Source organism: Solea solea, chromosome 5, assembly GCF_958295425.1.
Source record: "Solea solea chromosome 5, fSolSol10.1, whole genome shotgun sequence".
Taxonomy (NCBI): domain Eukaryota; kingdom Metazoa; phylum Chordata; class Actinopteri; order Pleuronectiformes; family Soleidae; genus Solea; species Solea solea.
In genome coordinates this window covers 16685671-16703168 of record NC_081138.1, presented here as the reverse complement: position 1 = coordinate 16703168, position 17498 = coordinate 16685671, and the positions used below count along the sequence as shown (strand labels likewise).

At 41.4% G+C, this 17498-nt stretch overlaps 1 protein-coding gene across 1 annotated transcript; it reads left to right on the top strand.

The window, feature by feature from the left end:
* Window positions 1-585: 585 nt before the first annotated feature.
* Window positions 586-16998, top strand: slc12a4 (solute carrier family 12 member 4). The gene is made up of 24 exons (XM_058629879.1): window positions 586-946; window positions 6762-6859; window positions 6945-7076; window positions 7404-7550; window positions 7646-7700; window positions 7993-8123; window positions 8331-8572; window positions 8825-9039; window positions 9311-9475; window positions 9823-9921; window positions 10042-10099; window positions 10193-10367; window positions 10670-10788; window positions 10940-11038; window positions 11185-11304; window positions 11398-11502; window positions 12131-12299; window positions 12492-12687; window positions 13846-14015; window positions 14114-14245; window positions 14817-14924; window positions 15037-15215; window positions 15414-15547; window positions 15652-16998. The coding sequence occupies exons 1-24, from the start codon at window positions 811-813 to the stop codon at window positions 15741-15743; spliced, it is 3276 nt and encodes a 1091-aa protein (XP_058485862.1). The 5' UTR covers window positions 586-810; the 3' UTR covers window positions 15744-16998.
* Window positions 16999-17498: the final 500 nt, after the last annotated feature.

Below are 17498 nucleotides of genomic sequence, written 5' to 3'. Positions count from 1 at the left end.
ACCAAATCTATAACCTATCTACTATGACACATGGATTCTGAGTGAAATAAAACTATCCCTTTAATTGTGTGAGTGTAGCTACCATTCTTGGAAAGAGGAGGTCTCCTTCTGTCAGTGATGTCACTATGATTTACTGCTGAGCCTTTATTTTTTATAGTTTTAACAGCTGTAGACCGTTTCAGCTGACAATTATGGTGTAAACTCAGCATAACATTCATATACCGCCATTAAATCAAGGCAAATGTTAACAAAAATGCATTATTGAAGTCGTGATGGATTATTTTAAGGTTATTCAAGTAAAATAACTTTGTGCTGTGGTTTATTTCCCAACTCCCTCCCTCTTTTCCTCTCCTCCAGTGCAGTTTGATTTCCCCCCCCCCCCCCCCCCCCCCCCAACTGCCACGTGTACTGTCTGTGTGTTTTGGTAAAGTCCCACATTACACAGAGGACTGTCTGTGTGAACCTTGAACAGATGAGGTCTCCTCTGTCAGCTGTCAGGTTACTGTAACACAGACGGCAGGAAAAAAGAGGCTCATCCTGTGCTGTCTCGCCCTCTCACTCTCAGGCATGACAAAGCAAAGCTCTGCCCCGCAGGTCACTCTCGCAGAGTGCATCCCAGAGAACTCCACACCGACTCACACAAAAACTCCAGGAGGGGCTGTCCTGTGGGTGGGGAATATGATAATACCCTTGGAGGAAGTGAGTGCAGTGTGGTGGAATGTAGTTGCCATTTGTGGGAGTTGGGGCTGGCTAACAGTTAGCCTGCTATGTTGAGTCTGAGCTGCAGACGCAGAGGAAAGTGATGAAAACATGCCTCATTTCACAGTGGTGCCAGTGAAGGACCAAGCTCAATCCAGCTATGACAGTCTGGAGGGGATTAACTGGGTGGATTACAGGGACACTGGACAGGAAAACCATGATTATCAAGACACTGTCAGCTCTGATGGTAAGTCCCACAACTTGGTCTCTATCTCTTAACATGGACACAGAGTGACTGGTTTGGATGTTTCAGAGCTGAAAGAATAGTCACCATAACTGATATGAGTTGTATTGAACAGAGCATGGTGACTCGTTCCTTTGTCCCGAGACACTTCTGAACAGCTGCTTGTATGGTTACCATGACAATCCCCGAGAGCCAGAAAGCAGTTTTCCCACAGCAGGCAGGTCTGTTTTTGACAGCTCACTTTAGGTAAAGTTGCTGATGCATTCTTTCTGTCAATCTGGAGGTTTTACTGTCCTTACCATGGAAAAGTTTAAAGTAAACGGTCGGACAAGTGAGTAACAGAGGGGAAACAATGACAGCAGTGAGAAAGTGAGTGGGGGGAAGATAGAGACAGACTGGGGGTGGGGTTGTGTGTTTGAGGGGTACCAGCCACAAGAAAAGGCCTCAAGTGCTTTGTCACACAAAACATGGAGCTTCTCTTTGTGCCAGGGGAGGGATTCCTTTCATAGGAGCGAATCTATCCCTACTCACTCCTCTGCGTCTGTTTCGTTCTCAGTGTCACTTTCTCTTGTCTTACCACTGTATCAACATAGAAAGCAGACGGGAAAAATGAGAAGAGGAGTGAAGAGTTTGTAGGTGCCGGGCGGGATTATGTGAGGGCAGCAGTGATTTGCGTGAGCTCAGAAAGAAAACCAACTTGGGCAAAGTTTCCTTTTTTTCCTTTTTAATAAAAGACTCGGTTAGGCGTGCCCTTCAAAAGAATCACCCACGCTTATCCAAGCACCAGCAGTCCTACACACTGAGTGGCCATTAATTTATTTTTTCTCCAGTCTGTCACACAGGGAATGTCCCTCTGACAGTTTGCTTCCTACAAGGGTGCTGAAGCGATCCAAGATGTTGACTTAAAAGCTGCTTTGTGTAAGGTTATAAGGTACATGTTTGCATAAACAATGCTACAAATGAGCCACTTTGCTCAAGTGGACTGATATCTTAGTGTCTGAAGAATAACAAGAGGGAATCTCAGCGTGTCGATCTCTTCTGGAACACATGGATGTTAACTGCAAAAAACATTCCAGATTAGAGGTAGAAGTGGCAGTCATAACTGAACTTTGCACCATGTCTTGTTTAAAAGCTTTTGATGACAGAAGGGGGAAAATCCTGTGGCTTTTCCTCTTGTTGTCCTGCTGCCCAACGCCTGAGAGCAACAATAACAACAACAACATTAAACCATTTAACTGCGGACAGCTGCAAGAAAGAGTAAATGCTGGACAGTGTGAGGATGAGGTGGAGAAGGAGGATGTAAGTGTGAGACAAAAGACAAGGAGTAAAGGCTGCGCAGTATGTTTCAGAGACTTCTGGAAAGTAGACAATAATATCTTCCCCTGTCAGTGTAACTGGCAGCATTTTAAGGCATGAACATGTGGAAAAATTGCCCCACCTTTCGTTTTAACGTGCTGGATTCAACAATGTTGGGTGGGAACGTAAGTCACAGTCTAAAAGTGGCTGCTTATATGGGATGACTTTACCATGGGAGTGGTGCGCTACATGCTACAGTGTGACGTCTGCAGCGTGGAGGAAGTGACACAGTGCAGACTCTGTTTCAGGCTGTGAACTCAGCTCTGTTCAGCAGCACCCGACAGGACACTGTGGTCACTGTGGGAGTTCTGTTCTCCCTAAAATACACGGCACCTCTCATTTACTTTGCTCACAGTTGTTGCCATAGAAAGCACAAGTTGAAGGAAACGGACACGTATGGAATGATGTTGCAAGTGGCAACGTGGTTATTTGCTTATCATAAGTCATCTTCCATCGGTTTCTTGCCTGACCTGTTGATTATAAAATCCCACAATATCGCAGCATCACGATGAATTATTAAAGCAATTAAAACAAAATAGCATATTATCTCTCCTTAATTAATTTATTGAAAAGCAAGGTGATGTGTTGAATACAATACTTTTTTGTTGATCAGGATATATTGATGTTTCTACAGTTAGACCAAACACTGGCTTATGATCGCTTCTATTTTCCTTCAAACCTGGAAAGAGACAGTTTTTAGGGCTTTTTTTTAGGAGCTTTTTAGTTGTTCGCTGTTAGGTGCCAATATATCCAACTCATTGTTCCCTCTTTTACGATTGTTGTAGGAAAGGTGTGAGCAAATGCTTCCTCATCTAACATAATAACAAGTCACGTCTCTTGCCATCTTGTTTTGGTCTTCACCGACTGTGATTTAAAAGAGCTTGTGGCTAACTGTTGTGGTAAAAAGTACAACAGCAACAGAATTCAAACTAAACAGGAGAATGCAGATGTCCAATCTCTCTCTCTCTCTCTCTCTCTCTCTCTCTCTCTCTCTCTCTCTCTCTCTCTCTCTCTCTCTGTGTGAGTATAGAACTCAAATTCAAATCAGTTTGTGAAATATGATGCATATTTTTTGACAAATCTATCACAGGAAAAGAAACACCATGCAAAACCATGGACCTAAAATGCTTAGTAATTCTAGAGTTGTAGAGTTTTTTTTGGCTATTGGTGTGTACAAGCTTTTTGGTCGTATTCCTGAAAGGACATACGACCAATGTGAAAGCATACTCTGCAAACAAAGGAGGTGGGAGTGGAGAAGTCTTTTTTGTTATAATCAGCAGACTCACCATTAGATATCACAAATTCTTACTGGATTTTTAATACAACATTGTTTAACTGTTGATCGCATACTGAATTATTATATATTATATATTATTGTGTCTTGCTTTCCAGCTGATAAACAATCCTTCTATATATTTGATACTTTGGTGGTTTGCTCAGTAATAGTTTTAAACCCTTTTGAAAATCCCCATTTAGTTCATTTGTGTCTTTTCTGAAAGTCTGCTGTGCGATCACCTCTACCCACCCACCTTCACCCCCTGAGGTAATCAGATTGAGCTGCCGTCCTTTTCCCATCATTAGCACGCATCAAGGATAATATGTTTTGCTGCACAGCTCAGCGGGTTCTGTTCTGTTCAGATGCCTCTCTGCATGAGAGACACCCATTACAGCTAACACTGGCCTATTGCTGTAACAGAATTAAAGCGCTTCTTGCCACAGGCCAGGGAGGAGAGAAGAGTGAAGCAGAGGATGTGTCCATGTAGTCTCTTTTACTATCTTTCTCTCTCTCTCTCTCGTTATCACCTAAAAGCAAATCTCCATTACGTGTCCATGTAAACATAGTTAGTTAAGATCCACACACACGTTTACACAAACCAGTATAACATTCACAAAGCAGAGTGTGTGTGCTGAGCTGCACAACTTATCTGCCTCAGCATCAAGTCTTCAATGTTTATTAAAGAGGAAGATTTGCAACAAGACGTTCTAAAACCTCAAGAGCGCAATATTGTTTTCCAGGTCTAATCGGCTTTACTGTGAAGTTTTCTTCCGTCTTGAACATTTCGTCGTTCTGAAATCATTGAACCGATCACAACACAGAAACTCTTGCCGGCTTCAAGTATCTCAGCCGTGTACACCACAGCCTAGACAAAGTGAGCTAATGAAATGTTAAAAGATCATGATGACATTTTGTTGGCGCTGTTGTTGTACCTATTCTGATTGATTTGTGTCTGTTTAGGGTTCATAACCTTTGTACTTTGGGAAAAAACTTGACAACCCACCGTCTTTTCTAGGAATTGATCTATAAAAACAGAGTGCATTATACTCTAATAACCCTGACACACAGGCAATGTTTTTTGACCTTTTTTTTTGTTGGACTGCAATATATAGGTGGTGATAGTCAAGCCAAGGAAGCTACGCCTCCAGCTCTTTTCTACTGTCCATGTTTTTTTGTTGCCATGTGTACATGTAATGTTGGTTTTGAGGGTACACCTGTGGGGGCAGCACTCCGATTCACATTTTGTCAGAGAACCCAGCTTGTATGCAGTTCGTCCCAGGGCATCTTATGTCCTTAAAGCCTAATCTTGCTTTTGCACTTCGTGTTCTCAAGAGGATCTTGAGGAGTCTTCAGTCACAACCAGTGGCTGCACATGTTGTACTCGATCTGTGCCTTACACACTTATGTGAAGAAGATGAGAGACTTCAGAAAGGGGGATCAGTTGTGTGTGTCATGGGTGATAGCCCTAGCCTATTCTAGCTCAGGTCTTCGACCTCCAGCTGGATTACAGGCACATTCTACAAGGTGCATTGCAACTTCTTGGGCCCTGTTTACAGGGGTCTCTATCCAGAATATGTGCGTTGCAGCTCGCTTGTCCTCGTCCCTCACATTTGTCAGGTTTTATAAGCTGGATGTCACATCTCCGAGGCCTGGCTGTCTTAAAAATATTTAGTGAGGGAAAAAAGGCCTTGTCAAGTCGACATGAAAGTCCAGCACAAGGTTAGGAGACACTGCAACTCACACAAAAAAATTTAAACCACAGTTACACTAAAATAGTCAGAATAAAATACTAAAAAAGGTTTTAACCAATGGATATTTCTTAAGAATAAAGATAACATTAAGCATTATATAATTGTTTTCATTCAGACTTTTATTATTATTCCTCTGTAAAACAAAAACAGACATACAGTATGTCATTATGCCTGCCGGAAATTGTTAGAAGAAGGTCGTTAAGGTCTGGTCATGTTACATTTTGCATCTTAAATACATGGTTTTTAAATTTCAAAACAAATTTTCTATATCTGTTACGGCAAAGTTTCCCGCCAAAATATCGTCACAACATTTTAAGCTCACTGACCCCTACAGAGCACATTTGATCAGACCCATCAACCGGGTGACCACTTGTCCCGGATAGTAATCGACAACTCCCCAAGCTAGTAGGGCGCACCACACAGAGCTCTGTTGTAGTCTGCAGGCATCACACAGCTATGAACAGGGAAGTCTGCAGCAGTGGGACACAGAACACCGGTGAGTGGTGACTAACTTCGTCAGCGCACTGGAATACCTTCAACACATGTTTGGAAATATTTTGTCTTTCATGGCCACTTAGTTAGTTGGCAGACTCTAGTGTCGTAGGATTAATTTGTCTTTTAAACAGTTCAATTGTACATGCTCCAATAAACAAAAGTTAGGTAATTTCAAGGTAATTGGGTTTGTGTATGCCTACGAGCGTAAATACGCATGTGTGTGTGTGTGTTTCTGCTGTGCCATTTTGCGTGCAATCCGTTCACCGGGCACTGTTCTCATCTCTGCTTGATTGATTCTATTCTCAAAAGCAAAAGTTAATGGGAGTAAAATCTAATTACATGCCTGTTTATCACCTGGACCCCATTCTGTGCTGTTTTTTGGCCTTACATACCAGCTCTGCTGTATTAATTGGGTTTTACTGTGTTGGTTTATAATTAAATGCTGATTGAATATTGAAAGGGATTGCATCCGAGTTTGCATAGAAAATTGCTTCTTTTTTTTTTCCTGTCTGGTTTGTTGATGAATTACTGCAAAGGCAATGTTTTTCCTAATAGAATTTTTCATGTGTATTGTTAATTTGATTGTTGACTTGATGTGTTTCCTTTTTATGTAGAATCTATAAAATGCGTATTGAAAATGTTTCCCAAAATGTGATCCACAAAGTGTCCTTGCAGTTATACGTATCAGTTATACATATCTGGTACGAGACAAAAAAGTACAGCAGTTCATTGTCAATGAAATCAGTCTGCAGTTGTTTGTTTAATTCATTATTGCAGGAAAGAAAAGACAGATAAGTCCCTGAATCAGCTCTGAATGTCCATGAATGTCTGGTTGTTCGCGTTTTGTGCTGCACAAAGTGCCTGTGCACTAACTGACAGGAGAAATGATATCTGTGTTTTTGTTAACGTTAAAGTCTCTTTTAATTCCTCTCTCCACTAGGACATGGAAATCACAGTGAGAATAGTCCATTCATCAACAATGCTGATGCTGCTGGCAAGAGGAGTGACTTCTATGACAGGAACCTGGCATTGTTTGAGGTCCGGCACTTTTGCTCTTCAGTATTTCTGCCCAATTACAACTGAGATGAATAAGATGAATAAAACCTTTCATCTCTTCCTCCAGGAAGAGCTGGACAGCCGACCAAAGGTCTCGTCCTTTCTTAGCCGCTTGGTCAACTACACCAACATCACCCAGGGAGCAAAGGAGCATGAGGAGGAGGAGAGCACTGAGGCTTCACACAGGGAGACCCCCAAGGTCAGGTGTCTGGGCACAACAGAGGAACATTATGTATTTTTGGATTAAGCTACAGTATAATCCACCTCTAGCCTCTCCCCAGCCTTGCTATCCAAGTTCTTAGTTTTGTATTAAGACTTGCTGATAGATTACTTTTGGCGTTGCACACTGTGCAGTCACACTGTGCCCATTTGAGACCTGGATACATGCAAAGAGCAGATAACGTGATTGAATGACCTTTAAAAAGTACATCAGTCAATGTTAACGATCAATACACTTGTTTCAGGAAATGTCATGCTCAGTACTCTCCTCTCTCTGTGTGCCCCTCCCCACCCTTTTCTCCATCAGTCACCCAACATGGGCACTCTGATGGGAGTCTACTTACCGTGTCTCCAGAACATCTTTGGCGTCATTCTTTTCCTCCGACTGACATGGATCGTTGGGATGGCTGGCATCATGCAGTCCCTGCTGATTGTTCTCATGTGCTGCTCTTGTGTTAGTATGCACACGCACACACATTCCACCACCAACATTAAACAACATACTGGCTCTGTTTCAGCAGTTACATTTAATTTCCTTCTCCTTTGCAGACAATGCTCACTGCCATATCAATGAGTGCCATTGCTACTAATGGCGTTGTCCCAGGTAATTCTTTGGACATGCTCTTCAATTCCCACTTGTCGTACATTTATCCTGCACCTTTGTTTCATTAGTTTATGGAAGTTATTATAAATATACAACTGACTTTGTAGAACTTCTTTTCAAACAATGACTTGCTGGATCTTCATATCCTTTTTTGGTCTGAAAAATAAAAGTTTTCGTTTCTATGACTGATTTGTCCACATGGGGGCAGCAAAAGCCTTCAAATTAATCAAACATAAAATTTCAGATATTTTCAGGGGCTGTTTGTGTGTAACAGTGTTTTTGTCTTTTGCAGCTGGAGGGTCATATTTCATGATTTCACGCTCCCTTGGCCCAGAATTTGGAGGCGCTGTGGGACTCTGCTTCTATTTAGGAACCACCTTCGCTTCTGCCATGTACATTCTTGGTGCCATTGAAATTCTTCTGGTCAGTTTGTTTAAGTGTTATTTTGCAATGCCCTTTGAGGCCACATTTGAGTGTGTGTGAGCTACATTTCTGAGGAAGTGGTTCAGTTTAGCGCTAAGATTTGAATTGTGATACTGGTTAGAATGATTCGGCGTGTCCAAATGACAGTGACGTCAATGCAACGTCCTAAGATGAATCGCCGCATCAACATGTGTTGTTGTTTTTCAGAAATATCTGGTCCCTCAGGCAGCCATCTTTCATGCCACGGACACACTCGGGAGTGACACTGCCATGCTGAACAATATGCGTGTGTACGGCACTCTCTGCCTCACACTGATGGCTGTGGTGGTTTTTGTCGGAGTCAAATATGTCAACAAGCTGGCCTCTCTTTTCTTGGCATGCGTCATTATCTCTATTGTCTCGATCTACATTGGGGCAATCAAGTCTGTGGCTCATCCGCCAGAATTCCCGTAAGTCTGCAGGGGAGGTTTTGGTTTTGACTTCTGTATTGCAAATCATGGTAACCTTAATATGGACATACACAGTTGCACAGTGAGATATACAATATACATTTTCTGTGTCAAATGCTCTTTTCTTTTAATCCAAAGTCTGGAGATAATGATAAAGACGATGATGATGGCGATGAAGGTGCTGGTTGTGGAAATAATGACTTACATGGTAATGATGTCAACTTGTTTGTTTGTCCATGTTTTTTGCATTAGGATCTGCATGGTAGGCAACAGGACTTTGGTGAGAGATCTCTTTGACGTGTGCGCTAAGACTGTGACGGAGGGAAACATCACTGTGCCCAGTCAGCTGTGGCACAGGTTCTGCCTGCCAGGGAACATGAGCAGCGCTCAGTGCGATGAGTTTTTCCTCCAAAACAATGTGACAGAGATACAAGCCATCCCTGGTCTGGGTAGTGGGATTATGAGAGGTGAATCAACTTTTAATTGATTGACTGTGTAGAATTTTGTTGGAAACTCAGAATTACAACTCTTACTTATTATTAAAAAAGGTAAACATGTACCACTAGAATGTTGATTCACGACTTCACACACTTTTAAGAGCGATTTTATCATTATGTGGCAAATTTAATAGGTTGAAAATGAAACTATTTGAATTATAAAGGGGTAATTTCAAATCTTCTTTGGTGGTTGATTTGTTTGTTGCACTGCTCTAAGTACAATAGTGTGTTTTCCTGTTAGAAAACATGTGGGGCAACTACCTGCAGAGAGGAGAGATCCTGCAAAAATCAGGGCTACCGTCAGTAGATGTCCATGGCACCATGGAAAACTTTGGCATGTACGTGTCAGCTGACATCGCGACATCCTTCACACTTCTGGTGGGGATCTTCTTCCCGTCGTCCACAGGTATAATATCATCAAAATCCAAGCGACCCTCAACTAAGTATCTTCTGTCTCTGAGACAATCTATTTACAAAATAGCCATGAAAATCATTGTTGTTGTCAAAGCTGACATATAAACACACAGTAGTTGACTTGTACCCTAAATGATGTGGACATTATTACATAATGAGTCCTTTAAATAGCATGTTAAACAGCTTGTCGAGTACTAACCCATCAAATGCAAGTCATTTTTAAATGTGTTGAAAAAAACAAAGCATAATCACATGCCGCCCTCTAATCCAGCCAGCTGGGGGGATACTTCAAAACTCATGCCATTCATTTTTTTATTTATTGTCTTTATTTTCTCTTAGGTATCATGGCAGGCTCCAACAGATCTGGTGATCTCCGAGATGCACAGAAGTCCATTCCTGTGGGAACTATTTTAGCCATAACCACAACTTCTCTTGTTTGTATCCTTATTGCAGTATCAGCTCACAATAAGACCCAGAACAACAACAATTTTTTCCATGTAAAAGAGATTTGATGTTTATCTTTTTGACATCTACATTTCCTTGACATCATTTATTCAGATTTCAGTTCTGTAGTCCTGTTTGGGTCTTGCATTGAGGGCGTGGTTCTCAGAGACAAGTGAGTTCATTTGTGTCCCATTGCAAGTAGCTCCCTTTATCAAACCACTTAAAGTCAATAGCTAAATGTAACCCTGGACATAATTACTTGCAGGTTCGGTGATGCCGTCAGCAAGAACTTGGTAGTGGGGACTCTCTCGTGGCCATCACCGTGGGTTATTGTCATTGGCTCCTTCTTCTCTACAGTTGGAGCAGGCCTGCAGTCACTTACTGGAGCTCCACGACTTCTTCAGGCTGTTGCTAAAGACAACATCATTCCTTTCCTAAGGGTGAGGCAACACAATACACATGGTTGATCGTACACTAACCATTTGGTTGATATTCTGAAGGGTATTTATAAAGCATGTAATAATTTAAATATATTAAGGATAACCTCTAAGTTGACTACATCTAGTGTACTCCCTGTGTCGGCCCTAAGCAGGGGTAACTATAACAAAAGGATAACCTCTAAGTTACATTTGGGTTGTTTGCTGGATGCATTTTTTCATTTGGAATTCGCAAGTTAATTTGGATATGATACAAATGGTGCTTTGCGTTACTGTATGTGAAGCTTTTGAGTGTTTTGTTTCAGGTTTTTGGACATGGAAAGGCCAATGGAGAGCCTACATGGGCACTGCTACTGACTGGTCTTATTGCAGAGCTGGGTATCCTTATTGCCTCGCTGGATATGGTTGCTCCTATTCTTTCTATGTAAGCTCAGATGCATGCACACACATGCCAGAAGTAGTGTTGTGTACAGGAACTGTACCATTTCTTCTTATTATTATAACGGCCTTATATTTATACCATTCACAAATGAATGAATGTCTACCTAACAATTGTAATTCAATTTATTCAACAGGTTCTTCTTGATGTGCTATCTCTTTGTGAACTTAGCCTGTGCAGTTCAGACTCTTTTACGCACACCAAACTGGAGGCCAAGGTTTAAATATTACCATTGGTGAGTGCTAGTGTACCATATCAGGGAGTCATACACACACACACACACACACACACACACACACACACTTAAATAGCAATGCTGAACACTTGCTATGGTACTGCTACTGACATGAAATTTGTAATGTAATGTAATGTGTCCCACAGGGCTTTATCTTTCCTTGGCATGAGTATGTGTCTGGCTCTTATGTTCATCTCCTCCTGGTATTACGCTATTGTGGCCATGTGTATTGCTGGGATGATCTACAAATACATTGAGTACCAGGGGTAAGTCTGGAGTCCAATAATGTTTTTAACTTACATTTTGACATTTTGATATGTACGTGGAATTGTCGTCTTTACTCACAAATATAAAAACAGAGCAGAGAAGGAGTGGGGAGATGGGATAAGAGGACTGTCCCTCAGTGCTGCACGCTACGCCCTGCTGAGACTAGAGATCGGACCCCCTCACACCAAAAACTGGAGGTACTGTAGAGCTGCACTTTCAGGAGATGCTTTGAACGTTTTCTCACAACCATGTAACATATGGCTGGGATGCTGACCACTGGCTGAGCCGCTGTACCACATCTCCAAGTTTAATTTTGAACACAGTAATGAGGACCTGCCAGAATTATCAACACAGAAATGCTTACATAAAGAAAATTTATTTTAGAAATTATAGTCAAAGGAAGTTTAACCCATGATTTGTTTATTGGTTCAGTGTTTCGTAACGTACACTATTTATATATAGTAAGCAATGACTTAATCATTCAAAGGGTAAAAAATGCCTAGAGGTGTGTTTAAGTTAAACATGTTGGACTTCATGTGTAAAAGCTGTAGAGACAGTCTCATCTACCAAAGATCTCGCACAATAGACATTTCTAATAATAAGTAATGTAACAAACATTTTTAAACATTCCCAATTTTATTAATTTGCCATATTTACTGTAAGTGAATTTTAATGGATGTATACACAAATGGAAACACACATGGGTCTGTGCTTTCTGATCAGCATCAAAAGGCAAGAACATTTCTATATTTGAGTGACAGTTTTTGGGCCATTGTTAAATATGTTCTGTTTATGACCAAATTTGTTTGTGACCCTGCACTACAGACCACAGCTGCTGGTGCTGCTAAAGCTGGATGAGGACCTCCATGTAAAATACCCCCGGCTGCTTACTTTTGCTTCACAGCTGAAGGCAGGAAAGGGTCTTACCATTGTGGGCACTGTCATCCAGGGAAACTTCCTGGACAGCTTTGGGGAGATGCAGGCAGCTGAACAGGTACATGCTCAACATGTTGTGGATGCAACCACTTGTTATATAAAGTATGAACACCTTTCTGTAATGCCAATTGTATTCCCCCTTAAAAACAGTATTATGCATTAATTTAATTGATTAATAAATTTTTTTATATATCCACTTAAAACTTGAGGACATGGTCTCGCGTTCAACATAACCACCTTTTTCTTCCAGGCCATCAAGAACATGATGGAAATAGAACGGGTAAAGGGTTTCTGTCAGGTCATGGTGGCGTCTAAGGTGCACGAGGGCATCGTCCATCTGATCCAGTCCTGTGGTCTAGGAGGCATGAAGCACAATACTGTGGTAATGGGCTGGCCGTATGGCTGGAGACAGAGTGAGGACCCTCGTGCCTGGAGGACTTTCATCAGTAAGTCCCACTGACTGCCACTCCAAATCCAGCCTTGATTGTCTGAGTATGTGCTCTATGTGCAGAATAGATGCCTCATTATAGTCAGCTTGTATTTACAGCGACCATACGACTAAAAAAAAGCTCATCTAAATGTACTTCTGGGATGATGAAATAAAGTCCACGAATTAACTTAATTCATTAACACTGGCACTTTATTAACTTCCACACTCCAGCTTGCAATTTTCACTGCTTAAGCATGTTCACACTGACAAATATGGCACCATGAAATGTGTGAGACTTTCCCTACTTGGAAATCAGAAGTCAATTGTGCACTGCCAGTTCCCTTTCCCTGAAGTGATTTTCAAGGACATTAAACATTACAACTAATACAAAACCAGCTCAATCACCGTTCCACCTTTATAGCCTGATTCTGTACATTCTAATAAGCTTTTCATTTCTGCTGATCGTGTATACTCTTCCAAGATCATAAAAGTCATCTTTATTTGTGACGACTAACTTGCCAAGCAAAAGTGTGAAATAATCTGAACTCCATCCAGTATGAATTAAAGTGCATGTAAGGCAAGAGATTCTCCTCTTCAGACATTAAATACAGTCCATTAGAAAAGTGGCTGACAACACAGTAGTAGTAGAGTAAAGAATTATGGGGTAAAGACTGAAAACATTTTCTCTCCAGGTCTTTAATTGTCTGCTTTAGGTGCATCTTAAAAAAATATGGCATAAATCCTCCTAACTGCTCCTGCTCCTTTGAGTTTGCTGTAGCTGAGATGTCTTTGTCTTGCAAATCCCATTTCCCTGGATTCAAAACCTCTGCTCTGCCACTTTATTTAAAATTCCAAAAGATGAGGAAACGTAGCACAGTCTCCTGCTGTTTACTACACACATAATTAATGATGGAGACCAAAGCTGTCACTTCTCTACGTGTTTGATGAGCAGGAGATTGATATCAGAGCATTTACCTTTATATTCTGTACAAATACTGATTTCAACGCCTTTTTTAATCATTCAAATTTGGCAAGGTGGTTAGCAACACATTTTCTCATGGGTTGACAAAGTTAGATTCACTACACAGCATTTAAAAGTATCGGATTAGAGACACAGCATGAATATATACATCTATACAGCACAATTACAACCTATATATTGACCTCCATGCAGACACAGTCCGCTGCACCACAGCCGCCCACCTGGCCCTGATGGTGCCCAAAAATGTGTCTCTCTACCCGAGCAACCACGAACGCTTCACAGATGGCACCATTGATGTGTGGTGGATCGTCCACGATGGGGGGATGCTGATGCTTCTGCCTTTCCTGCTTAAACAACACAAGGTGAGATCAAAGAGTTAACTGTATAAGTTTAATCGGGTTGTTTTTGTTTTAACTGCATTTTCGTGAAAGTGACATTTTTAACTTTTTTTGTATCTTAGGTGTGGAGGAAATGTAAGATGCGCATCTTCACTGTAGCCCAGATGGATGACAACAGTATCCAGATGAAAAAGGACTTGGCCTTGTTCCTTTATCAGCTGAGAATAGAGGCTGAGGTGGAGGTGGTGGAGATGGTGAGACTTTCCCTTAATAACAACTGATCCCAGAAAAAGTTTCTGGGATCTGTGATCTCCTTATTTAATTTTATTTAACCCTTATTTTACCAGGATGATCCCAGTGAGATTGCAGTTGACTAAGACAACTCATCCAAATTACAATAAGAAAATAGCAGATTTTATTCTGGAGTTTGAGTGTGTACTGTAGATTGTTCCAGTCGGAAGGAGCATTCTGTTGATAATCTGGGGATGAAAAGTGTCCATCATTTTATTTGGTGAAACTATGTAATGGGGAAGCCGGCCGATAAGACCCATGTATACAAGTTTGCACCAGTGAGATCTTTGAAGGGTTTCCAGAGCAGCTAACCTGAGAATAAAATCCACAGTGAACGCTTTCCAGTTTGTGATGAAGCAAAGGGAGGCATTTGATACAATAATTCCAAAAATCAGTTCATCAGTAAAGATCAGTAAAGATAGAGGTAGAGGAAACATTTTCTACAGCTCTCTGTGTAATTGCACACTGTCCACTTCTAGAAATATGTTTCTGACACAATAATAATCCAATTAAAATAAGTAAATATGATTTCAGTGTGACAGTGACATCTCAGCATACACCTATGAGCGGACTTTAATGATGGAGCAGAGGTCCCAGATGTTGATGCAAATGAGGCTGTCCAGTGCCGAAAGAAAAAGAGAGGTATGTTGTTGTTTTTTTTTTTTATGTAGTTGTTTCTATTTATTTATTTTGAAGTACTAGCGCTTTGTTTCATACACAACAACCAACCCGCATTTTCCCATGATCCCTGCAGGCCCAGCTGGTTAAGGACAAACATTCTATGGGAAGTCTATACTCCGTTGCGGAGGAGGAGGTAGTGGAGGCTTCTCCACAGAAGGATAAGATGACATGGACAAGAGAGAAGTGGGAAGCAGAGAGGAGGAACAAGAACGCTGCCCCTCAGAACTTCAAAGAACTCATGAGCCTCAGGCCGTGAGTCGAATACTAAACCTTTGACTTTATTTTTCCATTCCCCTGCAAGCTTGATTTGAATAAGTTTCTTCCTTGCACAAGTCCATATTTCTCTGCCCTATTCTTCTTCTACTTCTGTGGGGTTTAATGGCATCTTGCATCCATGATGTTGCATTGCTACCATATGTTACTCTGTGTCTTCCTCTTGCTGCACTTTAGGGATCAGTCCAATGTGCGACGAATGCATACGGCTGTGAAGCTCAACGAGGCCATAGTTAACAGGTCCCACGACGCTCGGTTAGTGCTGCTCAACATGCCGGGACCACCGCGAAACACAGACGGCGACGAGAACTGTATCCTTTGCCAATGTGGTCCACGTTGTCCCGTGTCCTTTTGTAGAAGATTAAGGGCTACGGTATATTTGTGGAGGTGATTGCTTACTTAACTGTCCCCTCAGATATGGAGTTTTTGGAGGTTTTGACTGAAGGCTTGGAAAGAGTGCTGCTGGTGAGAGGTGGTGGTCGGGAGGTCATCACTATCTACTCATGACCAACTATGACAACGTATTCCACCCTTGGACACAAGATAGGTCCTGCTCTGCCGCCACAACTCTTATTATAAGCAAATATTTTGGAAGTATAAACCTTTGGGAACAAAATAAGTTCATTCTATTCTTGTAGAATATTGGGACACTTAAGTGTACATATGTGTCTGATGTGCCCACGGCTTGGCCATTCTTCGCATAGAAAATATTTTTTTTTTTTTCTCTTTCAGAAAAATCAGTATTTTTGTCTAACATAAAGTTTAGGTCCACATTTTTTACATATTTATTGGTAGACAAATTACCTCGTCATATGTGGGTGGAAACAATCTATATTTAATGGTGTAGCAAATCAAGCGCCCTGTTTATTGTAACGGTTTTATAGTGTTTCACATTTTCTCTTCTTAAACTGCCTCTTGATTACTTTGGAAGCACATCTCTATTTATTTATTTATTTTATTCTGACAACTCCCCACACAGAGGTAAAACAAAATATCACTATAAATATAAATAACAACGAGAGTACATTTCTAGACACGTTTGTAAATATGGAAGCCCGAGCTCATGAGCAAGATTAGAATTAGTGATAGGTTATTAGTTTTTGGAGGGATTTTCCATTTCACGCGGCCACCACCCTTTGGGTGGAGACATAACTGTGTGAGGCAGCAGGCAATTGCAGGGCAAAGCTAGACATGCCGACACTTGGCTGCAGAGACTGTCGCTTTCGATGTTGAATCGCACCATGCTGGCAAAGAAGGAGCCGGAGCTGCTGCAGGAGATGAAGCAATAACAGTTAAAAATACAGTAGTTGGACTCACCTCATGCACGGACTTGGCTCTGGAGAAGGAGTTTGACTCTCCCTTTCCAGAGTTACACAGGGTGAAAGGTGCCGGTGGGTGTGGAGACACTGTGTAAGGTCGCCTCCATGTGAGGTAGCATCAGTAATTGTACTTAAACAACGTAGAAGTAAGCAAGTCAAACAGTGACTGCAGTGACAAGGAACAAACAGAAACAAGGTTTTGCTTTTACTTGCTTATCCAACATGATCCCCTTCTAAACATACATAGAAGTAAATATTTACATACGCACATATCCATGCACTGTATGTACACATGCACATAATGCATGCCACATGAAAGTCAAAAATGTAGCTATACATTCTTAAATTTATATTTGTACTATTTCATACTGTAATGCAAACAACAGAAATCTGCTTTATTTGGCCTTTTGTACAATAAAGTTAAATAAATCCCTGAAATCATATTTGTTTCCCTGTCTTGAGAGCTTTTGTAAACTATTGTTATTAGTTTTAAATGTGATTTGCATTATTCTGCAGCAAACCAAATCATCAAATTTAAGCTTCAAAGTGACCAAGCCAAGGGAGGGATCTTAAGGTGTGGCCAGACGAGGAGGTTGTCGATGTTTGGGAATCTCAGAAATGCATCTTTGGCTTTTGCAGATACAGGTGTTTCTGTTTTCCCACATCTAATTCTGTCCTCCACTGTGCACCGGGCAGGTTTGCGAAGCAGTCGGAATGAGAGTCCGTCAGTCCAAGTCTGAGGGTTCTTGTCAGAAAAGGGTGAATTGCAGCCTCTAGGTTGGGACTGAGTTGCTGCCCCCAAATGAAGCAAATACCCCGGGGTCTTTTTCAAGACTAAGGAAAAGATTGAGTGTGAGATCAGTAAGTGAATTTGTGCAGAGTCAGCAGTAACGCCAGCATTGTACCAGACTGTTGTGTTGAAGAGGGAGCCGAGCCTGAGTGG

Bases quoted from the DNA above. Each gene is read 5' to 3' on its own strand.
- slc12a4 (XM_058629879.1), top strand. From the start codon at position 811: ATGCCTCATTTCACAGTGGTGCCAGTGAAGGACCAAGCTCAATCCAGC. The intron at 10,100-10,192 runs GTGAGTTCATTT...AATTACTTGCAG, and splicing joins GGCGTGGTTCTCAGAGACAA to GTTCGGTGATGCCGTCAGCA. The intron at 12,300-12,491 runs GTACATGCTCAA...TTTTTCTTCCAG, and splicing joins AGATGCAGGCAGCTGAACAG to GCCATCAAGAACATGATGGA.